This window comes from Pseudophryne corroboree, chromosome 8 (genome assembly GCF_028390025.1).
Source record: "Pseudophryne corroboree isolate aPseCor3 chromosome 8, aPseCor3.hap2, whole genome shotgun sequence".
Taxonomy (NCBI): Eukaryota; Metazoa; Chordata; class Amphibia; order Anura; family Myobatrachidae; genus Pseudophryne; species Pseudophryne corroboree.
This window is the reverse complement of record NC_086451.1, coordinates 6,723,224-6,739,842: the sequence shown is the minus strand read 5'-3', so window position 1 is coordinate 6,739,842 and position 16,619 is coordinate 6,723,224. Positions and strand designations below refer to the sequence as shown.

At 47.7% G+C, this 16,619-nt stretch overlaps 1 protein-coding gene across 2 annotated transcripts in view; it reads left to right on the top strand.

Annotated features, from left to right (window-relative positions):
- Positions 1 to 16,619, top strand: part of ADAMTS13 (ADAM metallopeptidase with thrombospondin type 1 motif 13) — a 98,197-nt gene that overhangs the window by 62,297 nt on the left and 19,281 nt on the right. For both annotated transcript variants that reach the window (XM_063935849.1, XM_063935848.1), the window contains exon 25: positions 3,120 to 3,299. In XM_063935849.1, the coding sequence (XP_063791919.1) occupies positions 3,120 to 3,299 (180 nt within the window). The remainder of the gene's footprint in view (positions 1 to 3,119; positions 3,300 to 16,619) is intronic.

Here is a 16,619-nt window from a genome sequence, read left to right as displayed (position 1 = left end):
TGGCTGTCCCCACACTCCTCTCACTCACTGGCTGCCCTCACACTCCCCTCACTCACTGGCTGTCCTCACACTCCTCTCACTCACTGGATACCCTCACTCACCGGCTGTCTCCACACTCCTCTCACTCACTGGCTGTCCTCACACTCCCCTCACTCACTGACTGTCTCCACACTCCACTCATTTACTGGCTGTCTCCGCACTCCCCTCACTCACTGGCTGTCTCCACACTCCCCTCACTCACTGGCTGTCCCCACACTCCTCTCACTCACTGGCTGTCCTCACACTCCCCTCACTCACTGCCTGTCTCCACACTCCCCTCACTCACTGGCTGTCCTCACACTCCCCTCACTTACTGGCTGCCCTCTTACTCTCCTCACTCACTGGCTGTCCCCACACTCCCCTCACTCACTGGCTGTCTCCACACTCCCCTCACTCGCTGGCTGTCTCCACATTCCTCTCGCTCACTGGCTGTCCTCACACTCCCCTCGCTCACTGGCTGTCCTCACACTCCCCTCACTCACTGGCTGTCCCCACACTCCCCTCACTCACTGGCTTCCCTCACACTCCCCTCACTGTCTGTCCCCACACTCCCCTCGCTCGCTGGCTGTCCTCACACTCCCCTCACTTACTGGCTGTCCTCACACTCCCCTCACTCACTGGCTGTCTCCACACTCCCCTCACTCACTGGCTGTCTCCACACTCCCCTCACTCACTGGCTGTCCTCACACTCCCCTCATTCACTGGCTGTCCCCACACTCCCCTCACTCACTGGCTTCCCTCACACTCCCCTCACTGTCTGTCCCCACACTCCCCTCGCTCGCTGGCTGTCCTCACACTCCCCTCACTTACTGGCTGTCCTCACACTCCCTTCACTCACTGGCTGTCCTCACACTCCTCTCACTCACTGACTGTCTCCACACTCCCCTCACTCACTGGCTGCCCTCACACTCTCCTCACTCACTGGCTGTCCTCACACTCCCTTCACTCACTGGCTGTCCTCACACTCCTCTCACTCACTGACTGTCTCCACACTCCCCTCACTCACTGGCTGCCCTCACACTCTCCTCACTCACTGGCTGCCCTCACACTCCTCTCACTCACTGACTGTCTCCACACTCCCCTCACTCACTGGCTGCCCTCACACTCTCCTCACTCACTGGCTGTCCTCACACTCCTCTCACTCACTGACTGTCTCCACACTCCCCTCACTCACTGGCTGCCCTCACACTCCCCTCACTCACTGGCTGTCTCCACACTCCCCTCACTCACTGGCTGTCTCCACACTCCCCTCACTCACTGGCTGTCCTCACACTCCCCTCATTCACTGGCTGTCCCCACACTCCCCTCACTCACTGGCTTCCCTCACACTCCCCTCACTGTCTGTCCCCACACTCCCCTCGCTCGCTGGCTGTCCTCACACTCCCCTCATTTACTGGCTGTCCTCACACTCCCTTTACTCACTGGCTGTCCTCACACTCCTCTTACTCACTGACTGTCTCCACACTCCCCTCACTCACTGGCTGCCCTCACACTCTCCTCACTCACTGGCTGTCCTCACACTCCCTTCACTCACTGGCTGTCCTCACACTCCTCTCACTCACTGACTGTCCTCACACTCCTCTCACTCACTGACTGTCTCCACACTCCCCTCACTCACTGGCTGCCCTCACACTCTCCTCACTCACTGGCTGTCCTCACACTCCCTTCACTCACTGGCTGTCCTCACACTCCTCTCACTCACTGACTGTCTCCACACTCCCCTCACTCACTGGCTGCCCTCACACTCTCCTCACTCACTGGCTGCCCTCACACTCCTCTCACTCACTGGCTGTCCTCACGCTCCCCTCAATCACTGGCTGTCCTCACACTCCCCTCAATCACTGGCTGTCCTCACACTCCCCTCAATCACTGGCTGTCCCCACACTCCCCTCACTTACTGGCTTCCCTCACACTCCCCTCACTGTCTGTCCCCACACTCCCCTCGCTCGCTGGCTGTCCTCACACTCCCCTCACTTACTGGCTGTCCTCACACTCCCCTCACTCACTGGCTGCCCTCACACTCCCCTCACTCACTGGCTGTCTCCACACTCCCCTCACTCACTGGCTGTCTCCACACTCCCCTCACTCACTGGCTGTCCTCACACTCCCCTCATTCACTGGCTGTCCCCACACTCCCCTCACTCACTGGCTTCCCTCACACTCCCCTCACTGTCTGTCCCCACACTCCCCTCGCTCGCTGGCTGTCCTCACACTCCCCTCATTTACTGGCTGTCCTCACACTCCCTTTACTCACTGGCTGTCCTCACACTCCTCTTACTCACTGACTGTCTCCACACTCCCCTCACTCACTGGCTGCCCTCACACTCTCCTCACTCACTGGCTGTCCTCACACTCCCTTCACTCACTGGCTGTCCTCACACTCCTCTCACTCACTGACTGTCCTCACACTCCTCTCACTCACTGACTGTCTCCACACTCCCCTCACTCACTGGCTGCCCTCACACTCTCCTCACTCACTGGCTGTCCTCACACTCCCTTCACTCACTGGCTGTCCCCACACTCCCCTCACTCACTGGCTTCCCTCACACTCCCCTCACTGTCTGTCCCCACACTCCCCTCGCTCGCTGGCAGTCCTCCCACTCCCCTCACTTACTGGCTGTCCTCACACTCCCTTCACTCACTGGCTGTCCTCACACTCCTCTCACTCACTGACTGTCTCCACACTCCCCTCACTCACTGGCTGCCCTCACACTCACCTCACTCACTGGCTGTCCTCACACTCCCTTCACTCACTGGCTGTCCTCACACTCCTCTCACTCACTGACTGTCTCCACACTCCTCTCACTCACTGGCTGCCCTCACACTCTCCTCACTCACTGGCTGCCCTCACACTCCTCTCACTCACTGGCTGCCCTCACACTCTCCTCACTCACTGGCTGCCCTCACACTCCTCTCACTCACTGGCTGTCCTCACACTCCCCTCACTCACTGGCTGTCCTCACACTCCCCTCAATCACTGGCTGTCCTCACACTCCCCTCACTCACTGGCTGTCCTCACACTCCCCTCACTCTCCTCTTACAGCCTAATGAATAGTGACCGGTGCTTTTCCTCCACACAGATGGGAGGTGAGTGAGCTGTCGCCATGTCCTGTGACGTGTGGCGGAGGAGAGGTCCCTCTGTCAGTGGCGTGTGTGAGGAGAGATAACGATGGGACACAGCATTTACATCACTCCCATTGCAGCCAAATGCCTCGTCCAAGCGCCACAAAAGAGTGCGCCACACAGCCCTGTCCAGTCCGGTAATAAACCCTATTATAGCACGTGTGACCACTGAAACTTGTTGCTAGGCCTTAAGGTAACAGAAATGTTTGTCAGTATTAATGCTCAGATGCTTGTACTGTATAAAGGATGCGAGTGGCGTCAGATGGCGTCTTAGGCAGAAGAATGACTAAGAAGATGCCTGAAAATATTCCACACAATATAAATGTAATAAATGAATATATTTCAATGCAAAGTAGACCAGCCGAGAAAAACTGCCAGATTCCCCCAAATGTTTGATTTTTCCGCTCGGTGCATTTGGGCCTGGTTACTCTTGTCCCAAGTTAATGCAAGGTATGGGAAGCCTCCTATAGGCTGTGACCAGTGCTGCGCAATGATATGTCTTATTGTAGGAGAGGTGCGTGTTCTAGGCTGTAGTATCACACTGGGCCCAGAGTCAGCATCCAGCATGGGATCTGGTCTCACGGTCGACAGTAACCATGCCGACACCCAAAACAGGCCCCTGTGCCACCAAAACTGATACGGCCACTGACACCAAGCTCTGAGCGACTGTGTCTCGTCCAATCCAGCACACGTGCCAATGCGGGTTTCATATGGATTTATTGTTTACAATATGGTGACATGCTGTACTATTGCTTCTTTCCCTATCTGATGGCCTGAAACTGCCGCAAACAAAATATCCGCTTACAGCGTACAGTAACCACTAACTCGCTGACACCTCCCACTGTGCCACACAACTACATCAGCGTACAGTAACCACTAACTGCCTGACACCTCTCACTGTGCCACACAACTATATCAGTGTACAGTAACCACTAACTGCCTGACACCTCCCACTGTGCCACACAGCTATATCAGTGTACAGTAACCACTAACTGCCTGACACCTCTCACTGTGCCACACAACTACATCAGTGTACAGTAACCGCTAACTGCCTGACACCTCTCACTGTGCCACACAGCTATATCAGTGTACAGTAACCACTAACTGCCTGACACCTCCCACTGTGCCACACAGCTATATCAGTGTACAGTAACCACTAACTGCCTGACACCTCTCACTGTGCCACACAACTACATCAGTGTACAGTAACCGCTAACTGCCTGACACCTCTCACTGTGCCACACAGCTATATCAGTGTACAGTAACCACTAACTGCCTGACACCTCCCACTGTGCCACACAGCTATATCAGTGTACAGTAACCGCTAACTGCCTGACACCTCTCACTGTGCCACACAGCTATATCAGTGTACAGTAACCACTAACTGCCTGACACCTCCCACTGTGCCACACAGCTATATCAGTGTACAGTAACCGCTAACTGCCTGACACCTCTCACTGTGCCACACAACTACATCAGTGTACAGTAACCGCTAACTGCCTGATACCTCTCACTGTGCCACACAGCTATATCAGCGTAAAGTAACCACTAACTGCCTGACACCTCTCACTGTGCCACACAGCTATATCAGTGTACAGTAACCACTAACTGCCTGACACCTCCCACTGTGCCACACAGCTATATCAGTGTACAGTAACCACTAACTGCCTGACACCTCTCACTGTGCCACACAGCTATATCAGTGTACAGTAACCGCTAACTGCCTGACACCTCCCACTGTGCCACACAGCTATATCAGCGTAAAGTAACCACTAACTGCCTGACACCTCTCACTGTGCCACACAACTACATCAGTGTACAGTAACCGCTAACTGCCTGATACCTCTCACTGTGCCACACAGCTATATCAGCGTAAAGTAACCACTAACTGCCTGACACCTCTCACTGTGCCACACAGCTATATCAGTGTACAGTAACCGCTAACTGCCTGACACCTCCCACTGTGCCACACAGCTATATCAGCGTAAAGTAACCACTAACTGCCTGACACCTCCCACTGTGCCACACAGCTATATCAGCGTAAAGTAACCACTAACTGCCTGATACCTCTCACTGTGCCGCACAACTACATCAGTGTACAGTAACCACTAACTGCCTGACACCTCCCACTGTGCCGCACAACTACATCAGTGTACAGTAACCACTAACTGCCTGACACCTCCCACTGTGCCACACAACTATATCAGCGTAAAGTAACCACTAACTGCCTGACACCTCTCACTGTGCCACACAGCTATATCAGTGTACAGTAACCGCTAACTGCCTGACACCTCCCACTGTGCCACACAACTATATCAGCGTACAGTAACCGCTAACTGCCTGACACCTCTCACTGTGCCGCACAACTATATCAGTGTACAGTAACCACTAACTGCCTGACACCTCCCACTGTGCCACACAACTATATCAGTGTACAGTAACCACTAACTGCCTGACACCTCCCACTGTGCCACACAACTATATCAGCGTAAAGTAACCACTAACTGCCTGATACCTCTCACTGTGCCACACAACTATATCAGTGTACAGTAACCACTAACTGCCTGACACCTCCCACTGTGCCACACAACTATATCAGCGTAAAGTAACCACTAACTGCCTGATACCTCTCACTGTGCCACACAACTATATCAGTGTACAGTAACCACTAACTGCCTGACACCTCCCACTGTGCCGCACAACTACATCAGTGTACAGTAACCACTAACTGCCTGACACCTCCCACTGTGCCACACAACTACATCAGTGTACAGTAACCACTAACTGCCTGACACCTCCCACTGTGCCACACAACTATATCAGCGTAAAGTAACCACTAACTGCCTGACACCTCTCACTGTGCCACACAACTACATCAGCGTTGATAAAGCTAAATATTTATCTTATATAAAACCCTTTGTGAGGTCTAAGAACACTGTACGCTATTTACGTATGGAGTACCGTAAGGGTACGCTCGTTGCGTAACAATCGCTTAGCCGTGATCGAGACGCTCAAGCGTCACGTTCGCTCACGGCCAATAGATCACAGGCAGGCACGCTATTGGCTGCCAACTACCGTAATGATTCGCTATAGCGAATGCGAACGCTCGAGACCACGAGGAGATCACCAGCGGCGCAGACGCTCACAATGTTAAACCTTTATATCTAAACCATAAACAATGTAATATGCTGTAAAACCTTAGTGTAGAGATAGGGTGTAGATGCAACACAGTGTAACCTTATTAACTTAAAAGCTGTTTGAGCGTCACCGACGCTCTGAGAATACTTAGCACTATAAGAAATACACAGATGCCGTGCTTAGAGTCCAACGCCTAACATATATATATTATGAATGATATACTTGCAAAAGAATTAACACAATACAAGTCATACACTACAATATAACATAGATCACCTAACCAGATAACTATACATGAAATACAATACTATTACGTTCAAGGGATTACGAGAGAAAAAGGAGAAGAGAGAGAGAGAGAGAGAGAGATATGGCCCATAACAACAAGGAAAGACAATATGATTGCGGAGAAAACTTACGCACAAAGGAAACGATCGCATGCGCCTCTGGACATCCAGCTCCCGATTTTCAGCAATGATAACCGTTGAAGAGTAAGAGCTGGATGTGATCGGCTTCTCTATTTATGCCCCACACACAATACAATTCAATGGTCCCTACAATCTCATTGTTCATTGGACACAGGAATTCCTCCTCGCATTATAACAAAAGGTCATAGGTTGATTCATACAGGTGGGCTGTGACTATTTCCAACAGCTCAGGTGGGAGGGAAACTGGGTTTCCCGCCGCATGGGTAATAAAGTGCAAATACAGTAAATGTTCATAAACTTCTTATGTCCATAACTATTCGCACGAGCGATTGATCTGCTTCAAACCAACACCGGAATATTGCTAATTAAATTCTCTTCCGATGGATACTAAACACCACTGTATTACTCCTGTCTGACCCTTCGTATCAAACAAAGAGGGATCTCTCTGTCCAGGAACATGCTATATTAACTAAACTTTCAGAATCTATCAAAGGGACCATGATCTACAAAATACATTATATAGTGGAAATATGTAACGATTGAGTCGCACGCTACGATCACATAAACTCTACCGTAAATGCGCATACCGTGCGCCTGCGGGTGCCCGCGACTGCGAGTATGTGCACGCACGGGAGAGCGTACGCATGCGCAGCGCAGACCTGTGTGAGGTGCAAATATGGCAGTGTGCATAGAGATATTTTTCTGACTTTGACAGTCCACCCTTTGGCAGTCAATAATAACTGCCACCTTCTAAAACATTTCAAAAGGAGAAAAATATATGTCAGGGGTTAATACATTTACATGGTTGGGTAGGGGAGGAGAGGAGAAGGTAGGAAGCATGTGTGTATGAATCCATGTTTGGGGGTCATGTATCATCGTGCCGTACGTGTTTTAAATCAAGCTTCGAGGCATTGCGAAGTATACATTTGAATTCCTTCTTATCCCGCGGTACGGGTCTGTGGATGGGCTGTCAAACTTTACCGAGCTCTTTTCGGCTTTTGGTTGTAACAAAATGGGGAGCACATTTTAGTTGATGATACATGAATGGGGGAATATGTGATTGCTGATATCTGTGCCTGTATTCCCTATACTATGTGTGTAATTACCTGAAGGTTGTAGAGATGAAGATAAGACATAATTACGGAAAATGCAGTGGTATTCTATGTCAGGTTAATGAACATTCGTCGATTGAGGTCTTGTTTGGTGTCTGTTGAATGCAGTCTTCTTTGTGCTTTTGCCCATAAGGTGCGAGCAAAAGCTTTGTCAATGTCCATAGATTTACAAAAAATGTTGGGCTAGCGTAATTTTAAAATTTCTAGGGAAACTGGGGATCTATGGCAAAGTTCATCAAATCTCTGTGTATAAGGTTGTCAAAACTTCTTCTTTAATCCATCAGTTGTCTGTATATCGGCTCATCAAATTCCTCGTCCAAGTGGGTCTTTTTACCTTGGAGGAAACGGAAAAACAGGTGAAAGAAACGGACCGTAGAAATCGCATTTTCATCACATCATTGTTTCTACATTTGGGTCATAAATCACATCCATTGGAATTACAGTTTCCTCACTCCTTAAACTCATTACCCTAGTACTTCGTTTACACTTCGTTAAAGCCTGACCGCATCTAAATATCAAGCCAATCGTTATGATAACACCTAAGATACATAGGAGAAACTTCCCAACATCCATTATGACTCCTTGAGCCCAGTCTCCTAAACCGGAGAACCAATTTCGTGGGTTCAACCATGACACCCAACCAGTCAGCTCATTACCTACAGCAGCAAGAGTGAGATTGTGTCTCCTGCGAAATTCCCACTTCAGTTGGAGAATATCGTCCATCTTTTGGTCTATGACCTCGACCGGGTCCTCGGTGCTATTCGTGATATATGTGCAACATTTCACGCCGTATTGCGTTGCCAGTGTGACACAATATCCGCCTGTCACTGCTGTGAGGTAATTAAGAACCATTCTATGCTGTACCAGTTCTGTTTTATAAGCTTGAAGTTCTCTTCCAGTATACCTAAACGTGTCATCATACATTTCAGTGATATTATCTAACAAATTTGCAAGCGCAGATATGTATTTATAATTCAACACTCCTCTGGCGGTGCGAGTGATGTCTAACGCGATTAGAAACTGAATCCCGGTGGATTCATGGATCATGTCAGAGGCCGGATGCTCTGTTCTTTCTATCAGGTGCCGTTTAACTACGTGCTCGTAATGGGTGTGAGTATAAGGAGTTTGGGCAACACGGTGTATGTCTTTCATTTTGTCATGTGATACAGTCATTACTTCAGGCAGTACTTTTCCAATATAACACAATCCTTCAGAGTTTGGGGCAAGCCACTTATACGCCTTTCTCCCGCATATGAAATATGCATCATCGGGGAGAACATATGGGACGGAGTAGGACATAACCATATTACACATCTTCCATGTGAAATCTCCTAACCCTAATTCTCTCATCTGTCTAGTACACGTATCAGCTTGTACGATATGTGCACAGTATCCTGGTGATACCTCTCCAACTCTCGTAACCCTACTTCCTAGGGTGTACCTATATCGGAAATATTTTCCACTACTGGCTATGTGGCGTATAAGTTCTGTATCTGTAGGCATTCTATCTGCCCTATGCGAAAAGGTCATGGTTTGGTTACTCCATGACACTTCCCAATTTCCCGGCTTTCGGGGATTGGAGATGTTAAAACATAATAGGGACCTATCCACATGGTATTGGTGGAGCTTCAAACTAGGAGGGCTGGAGATATTAAACCTCCTGTCCACCGGTCTCCCACCACTTAACTCAAGTACCTCCCCTAACGTTAAAGGAAATGGTACTAGCCCTGATTTGCTATGACCTTGAGGTACTTGAGAGCATACCCAACAATCTGTTTTATTTAACACACTACCCACTAAGGAGTGATAGTCACTCAATGGATGCCGGTCCATATGGATATTAAAACTGGATTGGCATTTCTTAATGCACCCATCCTCCACTACGTTGTCACAGAGCCTACAGATACAGTTTTCTTCAGCTAACAATCCTTCACAATTCCTTCTATGGTCAATGCTATCGGATCGTTTTCTGATACTCGCCTTTGCTTGTTGATTATGTTGTTCTCGGAAAACTACGCCTCCATCTCTGTCATCAGAACCCATTCCAGAACCTCTCTCGAACTCCATGGTACTCTCGCCGGAACAGACTGCTCTGGTCAACATCATGGTCAACAGGAAAATCCGGATCACAGTCTCTTGGGGCAAGTCCATCTTATAGGAGGAAACGAAGAAGAATGAGAAAGGGGAAAAATAATTTGAGGGAGGGGGGATGGGAAGTTGGAGAAAAACAATAAAAGGGAACAGGGGATCGACAACTGCTTTTGGTCTTGTGATTTTCAATGCTCAGGTGCCGCCTCAATCCTCCTGGAACAGACACTCCAGTGATACAACCTCTACCGTCTGTTCCTTATCACGGGACCTCTCTGGATCAGCAACCTTCTTACAGTGGGACGAATGAACCCAAGTCTCTCTCTCAGCAACCTTCAATGCTGTAGTGCTAGTCAATAAGACCTGGTATGGTCCTTCCCATCTGTCAATAAGGCAACCTGAGCGTAGAAAATTCCGTATCATTACATAATCCCCAGGTTCAATGTCATGACAATTACTATCTGGTAAATCAGGAATCACTAACTTCAGATTATCATTTTGATTCCTTAACTGTTTACTCATGTTAATCAAGTATTTTACAGTCACTTCATTGTTACACTTCAAATCATCCTGAGGGTTAATCATAACATGCGGTTGTCGACCAAACAAGATTTCAAAGGGAGACAGATTAAGAGGGGACCTGGGAGTGGTTCTGATGCTGTACAGTACAATGGGTAAAGCTTCTGGCCACGACAATCCCGTTTCTGCCATAACTTTGTTCAGTTTATTTTTAATAGTGCTGTTCACTCTTTCCACTTTCGCACTCGCCTGTGGACGGTATGGAGTGTGCAGCTTGCTATCAATTCCCATCAACTTACACATTCCTTGAAAGACATCACCTGTAAAATGGGTACCCCTATCACTTTCGATTATTCTAGGGATACCATATCTACATACAAATTCCTGCACAATTTTCTTAGCAGTAAACATAGCGGTATTTGTGGCCGCAGGAAATGCTTCAACCCAATTTGAGAAAACATCTATACAAACAAGTACATATTTCAAATTTCGACAAGGGGGTAATTGTATGAAGTCAATCTGTATTACCTGGAAAGGGCCGCCGGCAGGTGGGATATGAGATGGTTCTGTAGGTATTGCCTTTCCGATGTTCTTTCTCAAACAGGTAAGGCATGACATTGCTCTTTTACTCGCATGAGATGAAAATCCTGGGGCACACCAATATGCTCTTACCAACTTGCACATTCCTTCCTTGCCCAGATGAGTCAGCCCATGAGCTGCCTCAGCTAAACATGGAAGGTATGCTCTGGGGGCCACTGGTTTACCGTGTCCATCCGTCCAGAGTCCTGAGGACTCCTGGCCATATCCTTTTGCCTTCCAGACTGCCTTTTCCTGTGTGGAACACAAATTTTGCATCTCACACAACTTCTGTGTGTTGATGGTATTAAATACCATCAGTTGTGTGGTGTCTGTCTGTCTGGGGGTGCCAGCTGCTAACTTAGCAGCTTCGTCTGCTCGGCTGTTACCAAGTGATATTGGGTCCTGGCTATATGTGTGTGCTTTACACTTGATAACAGCCACTCTGTCGGGTTCCTGTATCGCTGTTAGAAGCCTTTTTATGTGAGCTGCATGCGCTATCGGTGTACCAGCTGCCGTCATGAAATTTCTGAGGCGCCATAGGGCTCTGAAATCATGGACTACCCCGAATGCGTATCTAGAATCGGTGTAGATATTGGCTGATTTGCCCTTAGCCAATTCACATGCTCTGGTTAGGGCGACCAGTTCAGCAACCTGGGCTGAGTGAGGTGGGCCTAGCGGTTCCGCTTCTATGGTGCCTTGGTCATCTACGACTGCGTATCCAGTACACAAGTCTCCCGAGTCTGACTGTCTGTGACAACTACCGTCCGTGTAGAAAGTTAGATCTACATCTTCCAGTGGATTGTCACTGATGTCAGGCCTTGCGGTAAAATTTTGGGTCAAATATTCAATACAATCATGTGTGTCTTCCTTTGTGTTAAATTCTCCTTCCCCACCACTCTCATCCCCCACCCTTTGTGCCTGTCCAGGCACACCTGGGAGATATGTTGCAGGATTTAATGCACTGCATCTCCTTATGGTGATGTTTACGGGGGCCATTAGTGCCAATTCCCATCTTGTAAACCGCGCTGATGAGACGTGTCTGGTTTGGGCAGAATTTAGCAAGGCTGACACTGCATGTGGTGTATGAATTGTGAGGTTGTGACCTAGCACTACGTCTTCGCTTTTCGTTACTAGCAATGCTATCGCAGCAACGCTTCGCAAGCATGTGGGGAGGGATCGCGCTACCGTGTCTAGCTGAGCGCTGTAATATGCTACTGGCCTGCTGGCATCACCGTGCTTTTGGGTTAGTACTCCTGCCGCGCAACCAGCACTTTCTGTTCCGTATAGTTCAAAGGGTTTCCCATAGTCTGGCATACCTAATGCTGGTGCCTGCGTTAGGCACTGTTTAAGTCTCTCAAATGCCATCTCAGACTCGTCTGTATGCGAAATCCGATCAGGTTTGTTTGAGGAGACCATCTCCTGCAAAGGTAACGCTAGAATGGAAAACCCTGGGATCCAATTACGGCAATACCCACACATTCCTAAAAATGTTCTGATCTGTTGCTGGGTTTGTGGCAGAGTCATGTCTCTAATTGCTTGAATTCTATCAGCGGTCAGGTGTCTCAGTCCTTGTGTTAGACAGTGTCCCAAATATTTTACCTTAGTTTGGCATAATTGCAACTTGTCTTTGGAAACCTTGTGTCCTGTGTCTGAAAGATGAAACAGGAGCTGTTTCGTATCCTTCAGGGATGCTTCCAATGAATCAGAACACAGTAGTAGATCATCCACGTACTGTATTAATACTGATCCACTCTCTGGTTGGAAAGACTGTAAACAATCATGCAAAGCCTGAGAAAATATACTTGGACTATCTATGAATCCTTGTGGTAATCGAGTCCATGTGTATTGGACTCCTCTGTATGTGAATGCAAACAAATATTGGCTGTCAGGGTGCAGAGGTACCGAAAAGAAAGCGGAGCAGAGGTCAATAACAGTGAAAAATTTCGCAGTGGGAGGGATTTGCATTAGGATGACAGCTGGATTTGGCACTACGGGGAACTGACTCTCAACTATTTTGTTAATCCCCCTTAGATCCTGCACTAGCCTGTAACCCCTCCCCCCACTCTTTTTCACAGGGAAGATGGGACTATTGGCAGTGCTGGACGTTCTTACCAGAATGCCCTGTTGTAGCAAGCGCTCTATTACTGGGTAAACTCCTAACTCCACCTCTGGCTTCAGAGGGTACTGTGGGATTTTTGGAGCTATCCTACCATCTTTTACTTGTACAACTACTGGAGCTATGTTTGCCATTAATCCAGTGTCCTGTCCATCTTTAGTCCAAAGTGACTCTGGTATCTGGGATGTCATTTCTTCTACTTGGGATGGAGTCCTATTTGTCATAATGGTATGTGACATTAATTTTGACGGGGAGTCTAACATGTCTCGCACTTCCTGAGCGTGATTCTCAGGTATGTCCAAGAATACACCTTCAGGAGTACAATAAATGACGCACCCCATTTTACACAGTAAGTCTCTTCCCAGGAGATTAGTCGGTGCCGATGCAGCCAGCAAAAAGGAATGCTTGGTATGTAAAGGCCCTATTGTAATCTCGGCTGGCTTGCTAACAGGGTAATGCTGGACTACTCCTGTTACTCCTATGGCTGGAATTGTCCTACCAGTGGTTCTCATGCCCACTGTCGAATTTATCACTGATTTGGCCGCCCCTGTGTCTACAAGAAAGTTTAATGATTTACCAGCTACATTGATTGCAATTTCAGGTTTACTTCCGAGGTTTGCAATCAATTTTACTGGCTGCAGATTACAGGTATGGCCACACCCCTATTGGGTATGGTGACCTCCCTGAATCCCGCTGGCAGCAACTACTTGTGATGGAGTTAGCTGGGAACTACCAGAGGCGTGCCAGTCTCTGTTCGGGGGGTATCTTTTTGTTTCCCCTGTATGTGGCTCATAACTCCGTCTCTGTGGACCCTGATCCCAATGTCGTGTGTCGTGTCGTTGTCTAGGGGGTTGATAAGATTTTTGTACATTTCTCGATCTACAGTCTCGTGCAAAGTGTCCCTGTTTGTGACAAAAATAACATGTTACCACATTCGACTTACCCACAGGGTTTGGTGATACTAACACAGGCTGTTTTGTGGTCAGGGCCTGTATACTTACTGACATTAACTTATCACCTTGTGACTCCCTGTGTCTGGTGATATTCCGGTCGTGATCAATAGCAGCCTCTCTCAAAGTAGCCACAGACAGACCTCGCCAACATGGTTGTGTGGTCTGTACCCTAGTCTTTAATGACTCTTTTAAACCATCCATCAGTACCGATACTGCTACTTCTTGATGATTTGCATTGGTCCTAATGTCCTCTATGCCAGTGTACTTTGCCATTTCTAATAATGCCCGGTGAAAATACTCTGCAGCTGTTTCTGACTCCTTTTGTTTAATGGAGAATATCTTGTTCCATTTAACTACCGCTGGGAAATACTCCTTTAACTGTAAGCTTATTCTTTTTACATTATCTTTATTGTACACATCTGTAAGAGGTACATCCTGATCTAATCCACAGTCAGCTAAAAATTGAGTTGCGTCAACATTGGAGGGTAAACAAGCTCTTAGTAGTACTTGCCAATCTTTGTTGTTGGGCTCTAACGTGTTACCTAGGTCTCTGATGTATTTTTGGCTAGCAACTAAATCTTTTCTAGGGTCAGGGAATTCAGACACTATGGTCCTTAATTCCATTCGGGTAAACGGGCTATACATGGCGATGTTCCTAACAGGAGTGACTCCTGAAGTGTCCGTTTTCCCATTTGGCACTACTATTACCTTAACAGGATTAACTCTAACAACCTCATTCTGTGTAGATTCTACAGTTTGTGGTGAAATAGTTTCAGCATAGTGTATGGTGCCGTACTTACCCGTTGATACGACCTCACCTATCCCTCCGCTAGGGGCCTTTGTTACTAATCTCGGGGGTGGAGCTGTGCCTACTGTTGTCTCTGCTATGGTGGCTGCTAGAGAGAGCGCTGAAATTGTTGCCGATTCGTCCTCTTGATCACACTTCTGAGGAAAGTTCAAAACAGGGTACAACTTGCACGGGTTAATACTTGCATTGGTTAATTGGTTAACATTATCTTTAACATTTACACAGTTGCTAAGTGTTTGTTTGTTACACCTTAGTGCGTCATTCTCTGCAACCAATTTCTCTCCTGGTATGTATGGTGGCGGTGGGGCAGTGGCTATCAGTTTCCTGATAGAGCCAGATCCCGCCGCCTGAGCCAATCCTCTCTGTATGTCACCCTCCTGTTGCCCCAACTGCAAATAATCATAATGCTTGATTCGTCTCTTTGCTGATTTAATGAGACATATCCTTCTCCTTAAATTCGTTAACACTTCTGTGCTGAAGCTACCTACTCTTGGGAATTTCTCCCCGTCATGCATTGTCATTCTCTCCCATTCATCACATAAAGCTTCTGTGTGACTTCCGTACTTTTCACACATTACGTACCTTGCCGACCCGACTGGTCGGTTTATAGAATCAACCCGAACCGAGGTTGATCGCCCCCTTCCTGAACAACTGGCCCCCATAATTTGCAGGCGTTGCTTGCTCTACCTCTGACCTTTATATCAGGGTCTTCAGCGAACCCTTACAAAAAACCAAAATATTCAAGGATAGGCTGACGGTGAAGTTTACCGAGCACCTCACTCACTCGCCCACGCCGACCAATACGACCTGATCACACTGATATAGTGCTGGCGTACTCGACCCAGGGCCCCTATTAACCTCTGTTTACTGGAAAATGCGAGTGTGATCCGAAGAGCATTAACCCTTTCCAGTAAAGGTGTGGTCGTTAGATAGTTCCTGAGTGACCAGCGAACTTCCCTTCAGAAAATAAAAAATTACACAAATCACGTTAGAATGTACAAATAGCGTTTATGACCTTTATACACAAATAGTACCGGTCAGGTTTACTAATGCACACAATTACGTGCGGTACAATCGTTCAGCACATAAGCAACTAATCTTATGTACGGAGCGACCAGTGGAATCGAAAATTGCGGCTGCGAATTCCTTCAGCGAGCTTGTATGGCCTATATGGGTGTTGCACCAACCCTTCTTTGGTGTTGTGCCTTGTCTCTATAGCGGACTTCCTTGTCTGCTGTACCTAGACCTCCTGGTCTGTTATGCGACCTCCTGGTCTGACCTCCTGGTCTGTTACAGTATGACCTCCTGGTCTGCTACACTCTAATGCTCAAATTTTATGTTTAACCAAGGATGCCTCCCTAGCCACCGTGCATGTCACTTACACGTATGTACCTCACGAGAACTCGATGATTTCTTTTGGTTCAACCTCAAAATTGTATAAATGTATGTAAAAACACTCACTCACCACATGTACACTTTTGTTTCTATTTCTATTTCTGCGCAGAAATTTCTCTTTAGACCAGATGTGTTACAAATTAGGAGAAGGATCTATTAATTTAAATTTCGAATTTAAAATAGATTTGCGCTACTTATCGCCTGTTGCGTTACTTATCGCTTGTTGCGCTACTTATCGCTTGTTGCGCTACTTATCGCTTGTTGCGCTACTTATCGCTTGTTGCGCTATTTAAAAATCAACACTATCGTGTGACTTGAGTTACG